We start from the raw sequence: 18,927 nt of genomic DNA on the forward strand, positions 1-18,927 counted from the left end.
GGTGATCATATTTAAATCTCTCACGGTGATCTCCACGAGTTGGTCCTTGGCCTTTCCCTCCACTTTTCCAGTCTCTGTGGGAACTAGAAACAAGTGCAGATCTCTCTGTTGATGGTGCAATATCCATAGTTGTTCTCCTGGTTTCCTCACTTTGCAAGTAGCTGCACACTTCATCTAGAGATGGAAAGGGAGATCTCCCTAAGATTTGCAAGCGAAGAGGCTCATATTCTGGGTTAAGACCACCAAGCAAAATAAGGATCCCTTCCTTTTCGTGGCTCCTGTAGACCTTTACCTCATCATCAGAATTGGACAGCTAGAGGTTGTTATAGTGATCATATTCCTCCCATAAGCTGATTACAGTGTTGTAGTAGTCAGATATACTCCTATCACCCTGTTTCATATGGATGATTTTTGGAGGATTTGATATACTTTTGTTGCATCACCAACTCTATCAAAAACCTTGGAGACACTGTCCCAGATATCTTTGGCAGTCTCCTTACTCATAAACCTCCTACCTATCTCAGGTTTCATGGAGAAAATCAGCCAAGTCATAACAGTGGAGTTCTCAGTCTCCCACTAGAGATAGCCTGGATCAGTTGTAGCAGGAGCCTTGATAGACCCAGTAATGTATCCCAACTTTCCCCTACTGCATAGGGACAACTTCATAGAACGGGACCAATCCAAGTAGTTGGTATTGTCCAATTTCACAACAGTTATTTGAGTGTTGGGATTGTCAAAGGAAGCCATAGTGGGGAGGCCACTAGCCGAAAGTGGTCCACTGACCTCAGAATCAGCCCCAGACATAGTAGACATGGTACCAAAATACTCAACAAAACAATTTGGTGTCTTGCACAACTGGGGAGTAACCTCTACCCACACACAAGCAAGAAATCCAGCAAACAAAGGGAACAATACACTGCCCAAGCAGGTAAATCCGGAAGGAGAACTTAAATCAAAAACCTTGAGTACATCTCATAACCATCCAATGTGTTGGCTGCCAACAACGGGAAACAACAAGTAGCAGCCCAGCTAACAAGTAACTCGAAAGCACATCCTTGATGAAAAAGTGTAACTAACACTCAAAAGAGACTTTGGTTCCACTCCACAATAACCAAAGCACCCAAATAGATGACAAAAAAGACTATTCCACGCATTACAACTACCAAAGCACTCAGAGAAAGGAAGAACCAGAATCTGCCGATACCTAAAGTGCAGCACAGATTGGAGTTAAGCTCCTCAATCAGCTCCTCTTAGGAACTGAGCTGTTGGGGGTCTAAAAGGGAACCCTCAGGCGATTCAAAGACTTCAAACCTCATCCCAATAGGTGAAGAGATGAGAGAGAGATGGGAAGAAGACTCTCCAGGCTGGCGGTAGTGTTCTGTCCAGCTTCTAGGGCTTCAAATGCTCTTCATAAGCTGAGAATCTTCCTCCATTTGCTGTCGGTCTGAAAGAAACAGCTCCAAAGAATGCAATATATGAGGTATTTCACATGATACAACCCCTAATGGAACCCTCTACCTTTCTAGGGTTCCAAGAAGAGGTGAAGAGGACAGCCAAGTCTTAGTCGACTCTCAAACCAGTGAAAGAACTGCTCTGATACAAAGTTAGTTTTTAAAAATGGAAGGATTCAAGCAATGGGACAAGATTCACAGCAAGAAAAAGAAGAAGAAAGTTTTGGGGAGAATCGAATCTGTATGTTTAGTGATTCTCAACACACATATTCACTTCATTAAACTATTCAAAGATTTACATAGACCTCCCTAGGGAGGTAAATAGAAATAAAGAAGAAATAACAGAAAATACAACTTAGCCATGTCTAATGATAAGACAATGACCAAACTGCCCTTATACTACTATTCCATTAACTCTAACAGGTGGTGCCATGGTGGCAATGACGGTGGTGGTGGTGGAGGTGGCGGTGGCAATAGTGGTGGAGGAGGTGGCGATGACGGTGGTGGAGGTGGTGGCGGCGACGACGGTGGTGGTCGAAGTTGCATTGGAGGTGGTGTTTTATTTTGAACATGAAATTACTGTTTTGCCCATCAAATTAACCATGTGCTCATTAAAGAGCAACTCTCCCCTTAATTTTTCCTTTTATTTTTGGGACAGAGAAGCTTCGAATTGGAGCTTCTTTTTTTCTATTTCTCAGCAACTTTTTTGTCCCGGTTCATTTCCAGGAACAAAAAAATGAACCAGTATTAACAAACGGATTTCTCTTATTTTTTTCTTCCCAAGAACAAAAAAACAGAGAAATAAAGAAAAAGAAGTGTTATCATGCAGGCCCTAAATTACCACAATACCTACCTAGTAAATAAGATAAACAAAACTAATTTTTTTCTATTTCTCAACAACTTTTTTGTCCCGATTCATTTCCAGGAACAAAAAAATGAACCAGTATTAACAAACGGATTTCTCTTATTTTTTTCGTCCCAAGAACAAAAAAACAGAGAAATAAAGAAAAAGAAGTGTTATCATGCAGGCCCTAAATTACCACAATACCTACTTAGTAAATAAGATAAACAAAACTAACAAAACCGCTAACAGAATAACCATTCTAAAGCCATCATCACCACAATTGAAGTCGATATTGGCTACAGAAGACAGACTAGACCCTTAAATAGTTCTAAGGGGACCCACAAGGCAATTGACCCATATTGATCATATACTGAATCATAATTTCCAGTTGCCTTAAGTCCTATCTTTTAAGGCAGGTTGAAATATGATGCATCATCCAATCTCGAAAATGCTTAAAAAGTATTAAGTTTTGTTGGAATATGTAATCTAGAATACCGTGGGGGGTATTGGTCTTTTTGGGGTAGTTTTATTCTTCTTATGTTATTAAGTGTAAGTGAGCTATGTGGGTTTTAGTCCCACATCGCCTAGTTTAGTCTCTTTGTAATTTCCCCTCTATTATAAATAGAGGGGCTTACCTATCAATGAATACAACACATTATTTTCTCTCATTGTCTCTTTCTAACCCACGATTCTGCCAACATGGTATCAGAGCTGGTCTGATCTAGGTTAGAAAAAGAGAAAGAAAACCCTAATCCATCTCTTCAATCGACTTCTCCTTTTCTCGGCTTCTCCTTCTTCTCAACCTTGTAAAGGGGCAGCACTAATGAGGTACACACAGCATACCAATGATTTAGTTGCTGCCCCCCTCCCTTTCTACCTTTATTTAGTAAAAAATTCTGTTCGAAATCTACTGGAGCCATACCTGCTATATTGGAGCTGTCCAAAATTTTTTGGAGATCTGATTTTTACCTAATGAAGACTGATCCTCCATTGTTGGAGCCTCCCTATGCACCCTTCTCCAGCCCCTTTCTACCCTATTTCATTATCCTCATTCCATATTTCCTTTTTCTCCAAGCTTTAATTAATTCCAGCCACCATACCCTAATCGATCTCAACTTGTCAGGGTTTTTCAAAACCCTGACTCCAATCGATTTTGGTGTTTCCTTTTTCAGATGCAACTGATCTTTTGGGGGTGATTCCCTATTACTACAAGCCCTACTCGACCTAAGTTTGGACCCTTTCTAATGGCTGGATTTGTTTCTACAAAGCAAAAATTCCTTAACCTACTAATTTGGTTAGTGCCAAAAACCCCGACTTTCGTGTTTCGGCTTTTGCTAATTTTTGGAGGGTTGATTACTCCCACTTCAAGGACCAATCGACCTCAATATTGCACCTATCCAAGTTTTTGAAGACCCCTACCCCAATCGATCTCTTCTTTTCAGGGTTTTCCAAAGCCCTGATAAAAATCGATTTGGGCTAGGGATGTTTGTTGCTGTTCGAGTGCTTTGGAGGTGGTTCTAACATTAAAAGAGAACTCTCCTTCATCAGTTCAAGGCTTGAAGAAGGTCCTTTATGCTGGTGTAGTGCTGTAATGCTGCCCTGCTCTACTTCTACGATTTTTTGGAATCTCTCCCCTTTGAAGATCAGGTCTCACTCTCACTGGAGATTGATTGTTCACCTTGGAGGTTCCATTCTAGCAGCCTTGGTCAGCATCTATTATATGTCTACATCAGCAATTACAGCCCCCTTTCCCTAAATCGATCTCAATTTCAGGGTTTTCTAAAGAAAACCCTGACAATAATCGATTTTAGGGTTAGGGTTTTCTTATCAAGCTCATATTTTGAGGAGAGTCTTATACATATCAAAGGAGTATTCAACCCATATTTCAACATCATTCATCAGTTATTTTTGGAAAAAATTCAGGTTCATTCTTATGGCTCGATTTTTCCAATTATCAACCTATTTTCCTTGTTCTTATGTGGCTGGCTGCTTCAACTACCTATTGGATCTACTGAGTGATTATCTTATATTTGCTGGTTCTATTGAGCTTTACTACCTACCTTGCTGGTTCTATTGATTGGCTTCTGTAAGCATGACTGGTTGACATGTTACTGCTGCCTTTATGTGGACTATTGCTGCCCTATTATTGAGACTGAGTATCCTACTATTGGAGATCGAATTTCTTTCATTATTGAAGACTCGAATCTACTACCCTGGAGATCAGCTTATTTGGGATTACAACAGTGTGTTCCAAGGTTATTGGTTGCAACTACGAACCTATTCAGTTATGTGAAGCTTTTTTGGTTCGTATCCGGCTTACTTTGAGAGCTTGATCCTAGCCTTATTCACTAATTCAAATCTGATCCAAGTTTTTTGTTGAAGCTTCTTACATCCATTGCTGTCCAGATATCTTCGTCAATTCTATTTAGCATGTGGGAGTTTATAGTTTGGATTTTTGCACACTGGTTCTTCCTTGTGTGAAGATCGATCAAGTTTTTGAAGAATGGTGCCTTCTCCTTCTAAAAATCAGACCTGTTTTTTTATAATTCAGATCTGATCATTGGAGATTGGTGTTTTGGAATTAGTTTGATCGATTGAAAAAGGTTGAAGATTACTGTGTTGCATTGTTTTTGTTCATGGTTCATTATCCCATTGCTCTTTTCACTTCACCACGTCCCAAAACATACCTTTGGCTTATACCCATAACCCCTTTGGAAGTTAATGGTATTTTCTAATTTGCCATTTCTTCCTTTTCCATTACCCTTAGCACCTCTTGGAAAATTCTGGAATATTATGTTTTTGCCCTATCTCTTACATCATCTCTGTTATGTCCACTTGTACTACACGTGAGGGGGGGATTATGTACAGTACACCTGCAGACATTGTAGAAGCAGAATTTGCAGGAACACTTGGTGCAAAACATAGAAGATCAGAGTTTTCACCATTGCCAATTGGGTTGAGTTTGCCGTAAAGGGGAGATTGAAGCATTAAGGTATTGAAGATGTTTGGTTATTGCCTGCCTATATGAGGTTCTACAGTTGGGTTGATTTTTTCCGCTGCTTGATTCATCTGCTCGCTACCCTAGTTACTTATCTTTAAGATTATCAGTCAGAGATTCATCACTGGACAACTGTTAAAGATTGGTGAAAGTTTGTTGCTCAAGTCTGCTAAGGTTTTGAAGATCTATTTTTCAAGTTCTTGAAGGTTTATTTGGGAGCTGCATTCATTTGTCAAGCTGGATTCTGCTACAACTTCGTTTTTTCCCTTTTTTGTTCAAGTTGGGCATTAGTACCTTGTATGCGCCAACTTGAGGGGGAGTGGTAGCATTATTAGGAGTTATTTTTTCTTTAGTTCAAGCTGGATCTTCTTTCTTTGCTTATTTGTATAATCCAGCTTGAGGGGGAGTGTTGGAATATGTAATCTAGAATACCGTGGGGGGTATTGGTCTTTTTGGGGTAGTTTTATTCTTCATATGTTATTAAGTGTAAGTGGGCTATGTGGGTTTTAGTCCCACATCGCCTAGTTTAGTCTCTTTGTAATTTCCCCTCTATTATAAATAGAGGGGCTTACCTATCAATGAATACAACACATTATTTTCTCTCATTGTCTCTTTCTAACCCACGATTCTGCCAACAAGTTTTTATTCTTTCTGTTCAATCGGTTGGAAAACGAAACTGACAATAGTAAAGTAGTTGAGCTAATAGTATCAATTACCTCACTTGTGAATGCAACCCATGTTAAAAAGTATTAAGTTTTTATTCTTTCTGTTCAGTAGGTTGGAAAAAGGAACTGACAATAGTAAAGTAGTTGAGCTAATAGTATCAATTACCTCACTTGTGAATGCAACCCATGTTAAAATAGTCATTTTGGCAGAGAAAAACGGGAACCTTCCAGGTCAGAAGAATTAACAAATCACAAACAAAAGAAAATTCACTTATCAACTAGATAGACTTTCTGTTTCATCGCATATTACATCTAAGAAAGCCAAAGGTAAAGGAAAACTCGTGGTACCTTACAGCTAATGACCCAGAGCAACGTGTAGCACACATGCCCCCAATGGTTGCACCAGGACCTGATTGTCAATGCAATTGAAGAAATATCAAACAGAACTGAACTGACAAAAAGAATTTCTAGTAAATAAAACTAACAAAAAGATTTTCATTCACTAAAATATACACAGTATAAAGAAAGTCTCTCTTTGGCTTAAACCACAAAGATAATCATGGAAGATGCAATCAACAACCTAATTGCTTGTTGAGGTTTTTCTCCATTCAAGTAGTAATATTCGAGTCCCTCAATCAGGAATTACCATGAGAAGACCCTCATAAAATAGTAGCTGCATAATCCAATCCAGTGCCCTTTTCATGTCGTATCCACTTTTGGCTAAATATTTGAAAAACTGCCCACTAAAACTCCAAATTACTACAAAAAAAAATAGTAAAAAGTAAATTGCATAAAAAGAGGAAGAGAGAGAAGAAGTGGGATGCTTTGAAGAGAGTCGATCGGTTCCATGGTTTTAGTGCACGGTATAAGAACGAGTATCAGTAACCTGCAAAACCGATACAGTATCGGCTGTATCGGGAAAAATTACCCCTGAATCTCCTTAAAAATGAGTTTTCTAGCCATTTTACCCCTTGTTCGTACCGTGCTACCGATACGGTATCGGTATCGATATCGATGACTAGCAAACCAGTATGTATCGCCTGCTATGGGCGATACGATACTGATACTTAGAACCATGATTTGTTCGAGAAGAACGATAAGGATGCAATATTGAATAAAAAATTAATTAAATAGACAGATTGAAGAAAAACAAAAAAAAATAACTGAATGGAGTAAAAAACGGGAGAGAGAAGAAGCGGGTGGGTGCTTTGTAGAAGATGAATGGTAGGTTAAATAGATTACCAAGTTACTAGGTACAAAGGAAGGGCAATCTGGGTATTTAAAAATATGAAGGTAGAAGGAGATGTAAAGTTTAAAAGTAGGATAGTATCATAAATGAATTTTAAGGTAGGGTAGTTTTAGTAAATATAGGCTAAGTGCAGGATAGTGATAGTAATTGCCCCTATATTTTATAAGAAAAATTAAGTACACTTGTAAAGGGTCATATTTGTTTTGCCCCCTCATAGTACAAGGTCGATAAACCCTCGGTCAAGGTCCAGGGTGGTGGGTGAAGGAAAACTACCTCTTGTTTTTATATACTAATGTCTATTATAGGTTTTAATATCTGATGTTTAATTTGGAAGACTGCTACTACTACTGGCAAGGGAGGGGGATGCAACTTTCTTGCTATCAAACAATGTGTTTCACACTTCACTGTCCATCTACCAAGCTTCACATTAAAAAGTCAGCAATAGAACAAGACCACTTAATTGTAGAATATAAATATATACAATGCAAGAGAAATTTGAACGAACAAATTCCATAGTAGCACCACCCCAATATATTATTCATCTGATTTTTGGTAAATGTGTCCTCTTCCATAATAGGTCTTTCGAGACAAACCAAGAATGCAACATAATCTGTTACAGCCTAGAACATAAGAGGTTTCACCAAGATTTTCATATCAAAATAGTTACTACTGTTTTGTCTCGTGTAGAAAAACATCATTATTATTTACAAGGAAGATAACACCAACCTAAAGTACAAAAAAAAATGAACTTACTCTCACTGATCAGATAAATACATTTATCCACAATAGAGATACTATAACCAGAGCAATTCTTTTCTTAACGGTCTTATATATTGTGTGTTTCATAATATATCAAAATAGTTACTACTGTTCTGTCTCGTGTAGAAAAACATCATTATTATTTACAAGGAATATAACACCAACCTAAAGTACAAAAAAAAAAGAAATTACTCTCACTGATCAGATAAATACATTTATCCACAATAAAGACATACTATAACCAGAGCAATTCTTTTCTTAACGGTCTTATATATTGTGTGTTTCATAATCAGCAAACACATCCGGTGGGAATCCCACCCACTAACACATTGGAGTCATTCCACAGTTTTTATTAAAAAAAAAATAACTGAGTGTTTCTTCAGCCATGGTGAATGGGAATTCATTCACCGCAGACTTCTTGATGGGCGAGTGGCTATTGGAGGGTATTTTGGGAACATACTAAAACCCTATATGGGTTTTATGAATCCTAGAATGGTGGTTGAATCTTCACTATGTGGTGAAAGAAAACTTTGTCCTTTTTTTCTCTTTGGAAAAAGCTTCCCTTTCCCATGGAGTAGGGTTCACCTGAGATCTAACTACCATCAATACCCACCCTCAATTAGGTCCTGTCAAAAATACCCTTCTCCGTAATAATGACTCCCATTTCATCTTCTTCAGCCATGGTGAAGGGATTCTCCTTTACTGTGGATAGATGAAAGCTAGTTTTTTAATTTTTCTCCAATAACTCAATCATACTATTTTTTATTTATTTATTTATTTATTTTTAATTCTTTTGGTGTTTACACCAAAAAAAAATATTTTAAAGTAAGATGAACATTTCAAATCATAGAAACCAAACATCTTCATTCAAAAACGAAGTATACTCTTGCCACCATTATTAAACCATTAATATAATTCAAACGATACATATGCCCATTTTTCCTTGTCTCTATAAGCTTTAAACTATTATTTTTACATTTTAAACGTTGGCAAAAGGATTTATTTATGGTCGTATACATACATAGTCGTACTTTCAACCATTGGATGAGAGAGAATTTATGGGTCAAATGGATCAATCAGAGCTAACTCAAGAATGATTCTTTGTGGAATATTAAACCTCTTATGAACTGCTCCTAGGTATGGAGAAAAATTTAAAAATACAGATATTAGATTGTTTGGTTGATTGAACATCAAATTGGGAATGGATAATACATTAAAGTGTGGCTTGATCCATAGCACTCTTGTGGGGTACTTCTTAATAATTGTGGAGACCAGATTTAGTTGGATTCAGGCCTTTAAAGTAGAACTCCTGTCAGCTCCATAATACATGATGCACTGTGGAATATAGAGGCTCTTATTTTAGTGGATCTCCTTGAAGTGTGGTTGAGCTTTCCCTCCATTCCTAGATTAAGTTTTTAGGATCAGTATAGAGTGAGATGTAAGCCTGACAGGGATCTTTCTCCCATCAAAGATATTACATTTTTTTTATATTTTAAATAATTTGACTTTCATTTTTAATCTCTTTTCCTTCTTGTACAAAAAAAAGGTTAGCGTCACACCCTTATTTTGGACTTTTTCCACCATGTATTATGTATTTTAACAACATAAATCAATGCTTTAATTTGGCATTTTAATTATTGCAAAGATGGAGAAGTTCCTAAATATACACAAATAGGTGAGACTAGTCTTTTGAAAAGGATTTGTTTCTTAAATGGATCTAAGATATTATATTTTTCTAAGAATATTCTGAGCTAGAGGTATGGAGAACCCACCAATCAGGGAAAAGGGTTGGAATAGGAGAGAGAGTGCACTAAAAGAGAGATAGATAGAGCAGCTGCTGGTAGCTGATAGATACTTTTCCCAATTTTAAATTCCTTGATTTTGATTTGTACAAGGGATAAATGATTTTAGCCCCGAACAAAAAGGTCATGATTCCTTTTTTTCTTTTCCTTTTTTTTTTTTTTTGGGTGCAAGGGGCCATATAAGCTGATAAACCTAAAAATGACCCGCCTATGGTCAGAGGACACGTGGCAAAGCTATGGACTTCTACAATATAGAAAAGCAAAGATCAACTAAGTAGCTCGTCAAAGACGTCAGAGCGTGCCCCGACATGCAGAAAGGTCTGGGGGTATCCTTACACCCAATCAGCCTGGGTGCATCTCCTCTCTCGTAGAAAAGTCAGGGCCAACTGCCATTTATAGAAAATTCAGATTCACTCCACCACCCATAGGCTGAAAAGCCTACACTGTCCACCACCATGTTAAGAAGTTAGATTCACGCACCACCCCTCCAATAAATAAGAAGGTGAATCTTGAGGTGTAAAGGCTTTAGACAACATTTAACACTATTCTATTCTCTAGTGCTCTCTCATTGTTCCAAGCTCTACTGTTTTTGTTCGAATTCTAACTTAAGCATCAGAGAGTCTGTGCCGGAGTCCAACTTTGTCCCTCTCTTGTGCACACTCAAAGGTTTTAGGTGGTGTGTAGGTCTTCCAATGATATGTCATCTTATCAGATTTCAGTGGCAACAGATTGACGTTGTCTATGGGAACAAAGAGCAGTGAAGAAGGAGAACCACCATGACAACCAGAAACAGAAGAACTACACAAGCCAGTACTAGAAATGCAACATCAAGTTGCCAACCAACCATCAAAGGAGAAGATCACAACAGTCACCAACTAAGTTAAGAAATCAAGCGTTCTAGCACGCTCCAAGGTGAAGCCTACCATGACATGCGACACCCAGGTCTAGATGCACCAGTGACGTACGCCTAGTTCAAAACTCTGTAGCAGTAGCTTCAAGCCCTTGTGTAGGTCATCCAAGCTTGCCACCAAACGGCCGGCCCAATTTGTGGCAGCGTCAAACTTGGGGGAAAGCCAAGATGTGGAAATCCAGTGTGATCTCAAAAGCTCTCGTACGAAGGGAGAGATGGAGAAGATCTTGGTAGGTTCTGTGTGGAAGGGGAGAATGTTGGGGTTCCACGCAATAGGCGAAAAAAATAGTCTCACATTGGATATGAATGGGGGTGTGAGTGGGTTAGTAGGTACTTGGGCACTTTTTCCTTTTTTCCCATCCTGAGTCTGGGTGTAGGAGCTCCACTTCCAGACAAAGTCCCCCCCCCCCCAAAAAAAAACAAAAAAAACCCTAAGCCCTTGGCAGTGATTGGTATGCATTCTTGGAATGAAGTATAAACCAACTAGGGTATTGCATGCCCTGGGTTTGCCCATGGTGTCCCATGGTCGCCCCATTTTAATTTTAGGGTTTCCTATGGTTACCAATGGGATCCCTAGTGCATCCCTGTTAAGGTTTCTCCTTCCCTCATGTGTCCCACGCAATTATGGAACGCATTAGAAACGGAGAAATACATCTCTTATCTATCACATGGCTAGAGGGAATCATCGCACACTCGAATGCACAACGGAAATAAATCGATTCGAGTTTCTTTTGCATCCCATAAATATTAAATAACCAATAACTGAAGGAATCAATCAAGAATTGCTAACCCGGTGAGCCTCAAGTGTTCCTCCTCCAATAGACAATGGTTCTTCCTCCAATGAGCGCTTCAAGTAAACGGATCTGAACCTCCAAAGTGGCGCTACCAAGGTTCTTCAAGCCAATCCCAGATGCTCTAAAATTCTTCAAGCATAGATCTAGGTTTTCTCAAAACCCTAACTCTCAATCACAGGTGAGAGAAACAAGAAGAAGAAGAAGAGATCTCAAAGAGGGAGAGAGAGACCAAAACGCAAGAGAGAGGGGGCTAGCCAAAAACGTGGAGCACTGCCCCCTCTGCGTTTTTGGTCCCCTATATATAGAGCTAAGGTTTTCTAAAAACCCTGAAGGGATTAGAATTAATCCCAGTGAGAGTCTATCTCTCTCTCTCTTTGTTTGGCAGTTCCGTTTAAACTCAAAGTGCTTCTAATTGGTGAAGAAGCAGAATCTAATAGGGAAAGTATTAATTAGTTACTTTATTTAATATTTATGGATAATTACAATTAACACCATATCCATTAATTAAATAAAGAATCGATTAAATTAGTAAATTCCAAATAACTCCCTATATGATAATATATTATCATATACAACCCCCCCGCACTAATCAACACCATCATTATGGAATCTAGGGCATGTACACATGTAATGCCAAACCCCACTCCATAGTACATGTCCATATAAGAGAGTCTTTGCATCTGATCGGGTCCAGCAAAACTCAATAAACACTTTGGTTAAATAATTATATATAATCTATCATTTTATGTAAAATAGATTTTTGCAAAACCATTTCCAAAACGACACTGGATCCAAATTCTGATCCGACCATACACAGACAGTCTCAATCTTGATGTTCCCCTAATCGGGCAGTGGTGACCATGTTGGATAACTCCTTCACTCACAAAGTGTTCACGCATTCCCAGAACACCGGCTTTGACTCGCTTGAGTCTCAGTCATTGATGAACCAAAGAATGCGATCGCACTTTGCAGCGACAGGGTTCCCTCAGGCAAAGGGTATCAATGACACATGTCAATCCCTTCCTACATCTGGCAGTAATACATGAGGGAATCGACAAAGTAGATTCTCTGCCAATGCACACATCAAACATCTGAGTACTCGCATTCGTACCCTGACATCACATGTCTAGGCATACCCAATGCGACAACCATATGATAAGGGTGCCCAGCCCAAACCCTAGTCGTGACTACCATTTTAAGTAAAACTTACGGACACATAATGCTCAAAAAGTTTATATCGCATGTGATAATATTAAACTAAAATGTATAAAAGTTCAATACAAAGGTAAACCGGGTTGAACCGAACCGAACCGGGTTTGATGGACACACACTTGTCTAACAATCTCCCACTTGTACATCAAAGCCAATTCCCCATACATTTTAAACCCATGCCCTCCATGTGTTTCTCAAACACTCCTGGAGACAAACCCTTTGTCATGGCATCAGACACATTTTCAGTTGTGTCCACTTTGGAGATACTCACGTCGCCCTGCTGGATAATCTCTCTGATGAGGTGATACTTTCGCTGCACGTGCTTGTTCCTCTGATGAGCCCTAGCCCCTCAGCTTGTGCAATGGCCCCTCTGTTGTCACATAATAGGGGTATGGGGCCCTTAATAAGGTCAGGGATAACCTCCAAATCTGATACGAATTTCCTCAGCCAAACACCTTCTTTTACTGCATCGCAAGCTGCAAGGTATTCTGCTTCGGTAGTAGAATCGGCTGTAGACTTCTGTTTTGCACTCCGTCACACAATGGCACCTCCACCCATTAGATATACCATCTCAGACGTGGATTTTCTGTCATCCTTGTCAGTTTAGAAATCCGAATCTGTGTATCCCAATACTGACAACTGATCAGATCCAAAAACCAAGAAATATTTTTTAGTCCTTCTCAGGTACTTAAGGATATTCTTGACACCACTCCAATGCTCACGTCTAGGGTTAGATTGATAACGAATTACCATACCTACTGCATAACAAATGTCCGGCCTCGTACACAACATAGCGTACATAAGACTCCCTATTACTGAAGCATAGGGAATCCTCTTCATCTCTTCAATGTCCGTCTGAGATTGAGGACATTGAGATCTAGAAAGACTGACTCCATGTCGGAAGGGAACACTTCCCCTCTTGGAGTTCTCCATGCTAAATCTGGCAAGGACTTTGTCTATATAGGTAGCCTGCGACAAGCCTAGCATCCTTCTCTGGTGATCTCTCACGAGTTTGATCCCAAGGATATTGCTAGCTTCACCAAGGTCTTTCATCGAAAATGTTATGGATAACCACTGTTTTACTAATGAAAGAAAAACTACATCGTTACCAATCAGCAATATGTCATCTACGTATAAAATAAGAAAACATACTGCCCTCCCACTGATCTTCTTGTAAACGCATGGTTCATCCATGTTTTGATCAAAATCAAACGATTTGATTGATTAATCAAATCTGATGTTCCAGCTTCTGGAAGCCTGCTTCAGCCCATAAATGGACCTCTACAATTTGCACACCTTTCTTTCTTCCTCCAAGGAAGAGAACCCCTCTGGTTGTTCCATGTAGAATTCCTCTTGAAGGAACCCATTTAGAAATGCAGTCTACACATCCATCTGCCAGATCTCATAATCAAAGTGTGCAGCGATAGCCAATAAAATCCTGATGGATTTCATCATCGCCACTGGTGAAAAGGTTTTCTCATAGTCTATACCCTCTTTCTGGGTATAGCCCTTTGCCACCAGTCTCGCTTTGAATCTTTCGACATTTCCATCTGTGTCCTTCTCCTCTTAAAGATCCATTTGCATCCAATCGGCTTAACGCCAAGTAGTGGATCGACTAGAGTCCAGACCTTGTTGGAATGCATTGAATTTAATTCAGAGCGCATTGCCTCCAGCCACCTAGTGGCATCAACATCCTTTAGAGCCTCAGAATATGTCATCGAATCATCATCCGATTCAACCGATACCACGTGGAACTCTTCCACTGTTTCCTCTTTGGTGAGAAGAGTAAGCCAAGTGGGTGGTCTAATAGTCCTCCCACTGCATCGAGGTTCTTCAAATGTTGGTATTTCAGTGGGTATGTCACTTAGCCTCACTTCTGGAAGTGACGTTTCTGAGCTATCCGATAGCTCTTTAATGACTACTGGTTCGGACCTCTGGGTCATCATTTTTTCCTCCAGAAATGTGACGTGTTTACTTGCAATGACCTTTTGGTCAACTGGGTCATAGAAATAATAGCCTATCGTGCCTTTGGGGTAGCCTAAGAAATAGCATCTTGAAGTCCTAGACTCCAACTTGTCTGTCTGTTGCTTTCACACATGTGCTATGCAACCCCATACCCTAAGGTGTTGAAGACTGGGCTTTCGCCCTTTCCACAACTCAAAGTGTGTCTTGGCTACAGACTTTGATGGAACCCTATTCAAGATATAAATTGCCGTCTCTAAAGCGTACCCCCAGAAAGAGAGAGGCAGCTCACTATAAGTGAGCATCTTCCGGACCATATCCAATAGGGTTCGATTGCGTCGTTCGGATACACCATTTTGTTGTGGTGTGCCTGGATTAGTTAGTTGACTAACTATCCCTTGTGATATGAGATATCCTTTAAATTCATCCGATAGATACTCTCCTCCACGATCTGACCGTAAGGACTTGACGCATTTATCGAGCTATCTTTCGACTTCGGCTTAGAATTCTTTGAATTTATCAAAGGCCTTCGATTTCCTATGCATCAAGTATATGTATCCATATCTAGAGTAATCATCGGTGAATGTGATAAAGTACTCATACCCATACCTTACTTGTATGTTTACGGGTCCACACACATCAGTGTGTATCAACTCTAACAGATCTGTGGCTCTAGTACCTTTATTGCTAAAGGGTTTCTTGGTCATTTTGCCCTGAAGGCATGACTCACACGTGGGGAATGGTTCCACCCTCAGACTCTCTAAGGGTCCATCCCTCACCAATCTACTGATTCGGTCCAAGTTAATGTGACCTAATCTTAGATGCCACAGGTATATTGAGTTCACTGGAGCTGCTTTCCGTTTCAAATCAACATTTGAAACAACATTCGTTCTAATAGGGCAATCTAGAAAGTACAAACCACTTTGCATATATCCAGATGCCACAAAGGAATTATTAAAACGAATAATTAATTTAGAATTAAAGGAGAAACTATACCCGTCCAAAATAAGTTTTGAAACTGAAATAATCTTCCTCTTAAAAGAGGGTACATAATAGCAATCCTTTAAAACTATACAAGCAGAACTAAAATTTAAAATAAAAATCCCCACAGCCATTACCATGGTCTTAGCTCTAGTGCCCATTCGAAGACGCACCTCATTTCTTTCCAGGTTCCTTGTCTCCTTGAACCCCTGCAAATCATTACAAATGTGAATAGTGGAACCACTATCCACCAACCAAGAATTGGTCGGTTCAAAAGATAAATTAGACTTATAAAGAACATAAGCACCACATGTACCTTCTTTAGCAGCATCTGTTTCATCCGGCTTCTTGTCTTTCAAAGTCGTCAGGTAAGCACGACAGTTCCTTTTTTAGTGACCCTTCTTCTTGCAATAGAAGCACTTGCCTTTGCCTTTATTGCCAGACTTCCCACCCTTGATTTTCAGGGTCTTACCCTTACTTCCCTTTTTCTTCTTCTTCCCATTTGAAGAAGGCTTCACATCAGTTGCATTGACCTCAGCCTTATCCTTTTTCAAGGAAGCCTCCACTTCTACCAATGCGTTAGCAAGCTCGGTGAGCTCCACCTCCTTATCGAACATCTTGTAGGACATCTTAAAGGGTGCATAGGCAGGAGTGAGTGACGCTAAGATCATATTGGTCTTGTATCGCAGGCTGATATCAGTCCCCATGGATTCCAGTTTTTCAAACAGATTGATCATTTTCATTACATGATCCATCACTGGAGTCCCTTGGGACATCTCGGTGTTGTGGATTTGACTCACCACATCAGAATGGATGTGTGTCAACTGCCTATTGAACAATTCAGCAAGCTTATCCATCTTACCCCCAGCAATGCGTATATCCTTGATCGAGTCCAGAACTGATTTTTTCAACGATCCTAGGATATAAAGTGATGCCTTGGAATCCCTCATGATGAAATCCTGCATCTCTTCATTTGCCTCAAAATCATTTGGGTCCGGTTGAGGAGGAACTTGTTCATCTAGAACTGTGTACAGTCCTTCAGCAGTCAAGAGCAACTTAATATTCCGGTACCAATCGACATAGTTCGTACCATTAAGTTTGTATTCGCTAATGAGTGTTAGCAGGTTGGAATTAATGGCAGCCATTGTAAAGTAATCTACACATGTACAAGTAAAAAGCACATGCTTATCAACAACCATTGAAATTAAAATTGAGCACACACACATTAATGGTCTTTCATGATTTGGGTCTCCCTCATGACCCAAAAGATGAATTGGATACCTACAACCCTTGCATACATAACTTACCCTGTCGGGAGTCATTACACACACCATGGTAGTGTGGACTAAGCTGTCCGCCTCATGGGCTTCCAATATTTTTGGCCACCTGGGTGTCAAGTCCAGATCCTGTCGGCTGACAGATACCCAAGTCATGTACTTACCTATTGCATTAGTTAGAATCATGGAATCATGAAAGATGGCCCACTGTCTTAGTGCCCTCTCAGGCTCTCACTATCCATACCCTAACGTATCTAGATAGAGGTAAATATAGATAAATGAGTGACAGAGATCCTGGCAATGTCCTGTCTGCTTATGCGGGGTCATGTCACACACTTTCTACATTTATCTTCAATAGGAGGCCATAGACATGTCTACCGATTAAGACTAGTCCATATCATACATGTATTATGATCAAAGAGGGATTAATCAATTCTCACATATCATGGATAGATTTAAACAACATAATTAATCAACATTAATTACAAGTGATTATGGGATGGCGGCATTTTTATCAGAAGCAATTAAAAAACCCTCCTACTAAAAATAAAACTAATAACTTGGGTGCATCAACTATGCCATGGATGCCACGCCTCGATCATCTCCTCCGTCCGATCACGTCTTCAAAGTAGGTGATTTGCATCTCCATAAGCTTTGAGCGTCACATGGGGATCACCATCAACATGCCCTGGGAGTCCTAGCTCCTCTAAAATTACAATGGAAACCTAAGAAAAATTTTATGCACTTTCTTTTTCATAATAAAGAAACCCCGCATAGAGAAACCAACCCATCATTTGGGCTGCCCATAGATGCAACAATCCATCCATTTTATTAGAATGTCATTCCCATAATCACATCATAACATAATTTCATGCATGGGCATTATTAAAGCAAGTAAACCAAAATAACATGGATTTCTTCAATCTTTGAATCACCACATCACATGTGATAACATGTATCCAAGCCCATAAATTAAAATCACATTTTAATCGTAAGTGGGTGGACGGAGGGATCCCTTCACCCATCAACATCCTCCAAAAACAAAACAAACATTTAAAATTCTATTTTAAAAAATAATCCTTTTTTTTTTATTAAAAACTGGAGGGGAATCAAGGGGAGTGCATGCAGACCACAAGAGCAGGCCGCAAGCACTCCCGTCGCAGCCCATATGCCCAAGGCCCAAGGGCAGCAGGGGATTGCGCACAAGGGCAGGGTAAGGGGGGAGGGCGTGCGCAGAGGCTTGGCAGTGTGCGTTCCCTCCCCACATATAACCATGATTAAAAAAATTTTAAATAAAAATTAATTATCATCCCCACTTGGATACCATGTTTCAACAATTGGAATGAACAAATTAATTACCAAATCCATCATCACATGGGTAAGTTGTTACACTAACAACCTTGTAACTACCCATATGCACATTGGAAGGTTGTTACAACAACTATAATATAACCACCCATGTGCAACTTGCATTTTACTCCTGATAATCATATTAAACCATTAATTATCTAATATTCATGGGTGGGAAAGGTGGCTTTGATACCACACTGTAGGTTAAACTACGGTCTAGGGATAAAACCATGGTTCCTTAGGGAAACCAATTATAAACCAATTAGGGTATTGCACGCCCTGGGTTAGCCCATGGTGTCCCATGGGCGCCCCATTTTAATTTTAGGATTTTCCATAGTTGCCCATGGGATCCCTAGTGCATCCCTGTTAGGGTTTCTCCTTCCCTCATGTGTCCCACGCAATTATGGAACGCATTAGGCATGGACAAAAACATCTCTAATCCATCACAAGGCTAGAGGGAGTCATCCCACACTCGAATGCGCAGCGGAAATAAATTGATTCGAGTTTCTTTCGCATCCCATAAATATTAAATATTCAATAACTGAAGGAATCAATCAAGAATTGCTAACCTGGTGAGCCTCAAGGGTTGCTCCTCCAATAGATAATGGTTCTTCCTCCAATGAGCGCTCCAAGTAAAAGAATCTGAACCTCCAAAGTGGCGCTACCAAGGTTC

At 39.7% G+C, this 18,927-nt stretch overlaps 1 protein-coding gene across 2 annotated transcripts in view; it reads right to left on the reverse strand.

The window, feature by feature from the left end:
* The window catches only part of LOC122649750 (D-lactate dehydrogenase [cytochrome], mitochondrial-like), a 69,248-nt gene extending 62,855 nt beyond the window's left edge, over positions 1-6,393 (reverse strand). Inside the window, exon 1 of one of the 2 annotated variants that reach the window (XM_043842990.1) lies at positions 6,307-6,393. In XM_043842990.1, the coding sequence (XP_043698925.1) occupies positions 6,307-6,344 (38 nt within the window). In that variant the 5' untranslated portion in view covers positions 6,345-6,393. The remainder of the gene's footprint in view (positions 1-6,306) is intronic. The other variant, XM_043842991.1, reaches the window with a different exon arrangement.
* Positions 6,394-18,927: the final 12,534 nt, after the last annotated feature.

Source organism: Telopea speciosissima, chromosome 2 (assembly GCF_018873765.1).
Source record: "Telopea speciosissima isolate NSW1024214 ecotype Mountain lineage chromosome 2, Tspe_v1, whole genome shotgun sequence".
In the NCBI taxonomy this organism is placed as follows: domain Eukaryota; kingdom Viridiplantae; phylum Streptophyta; class Magnoliopsida; order Proteales; family Proteaceae; genus Telopea; species Telopea speciosissima.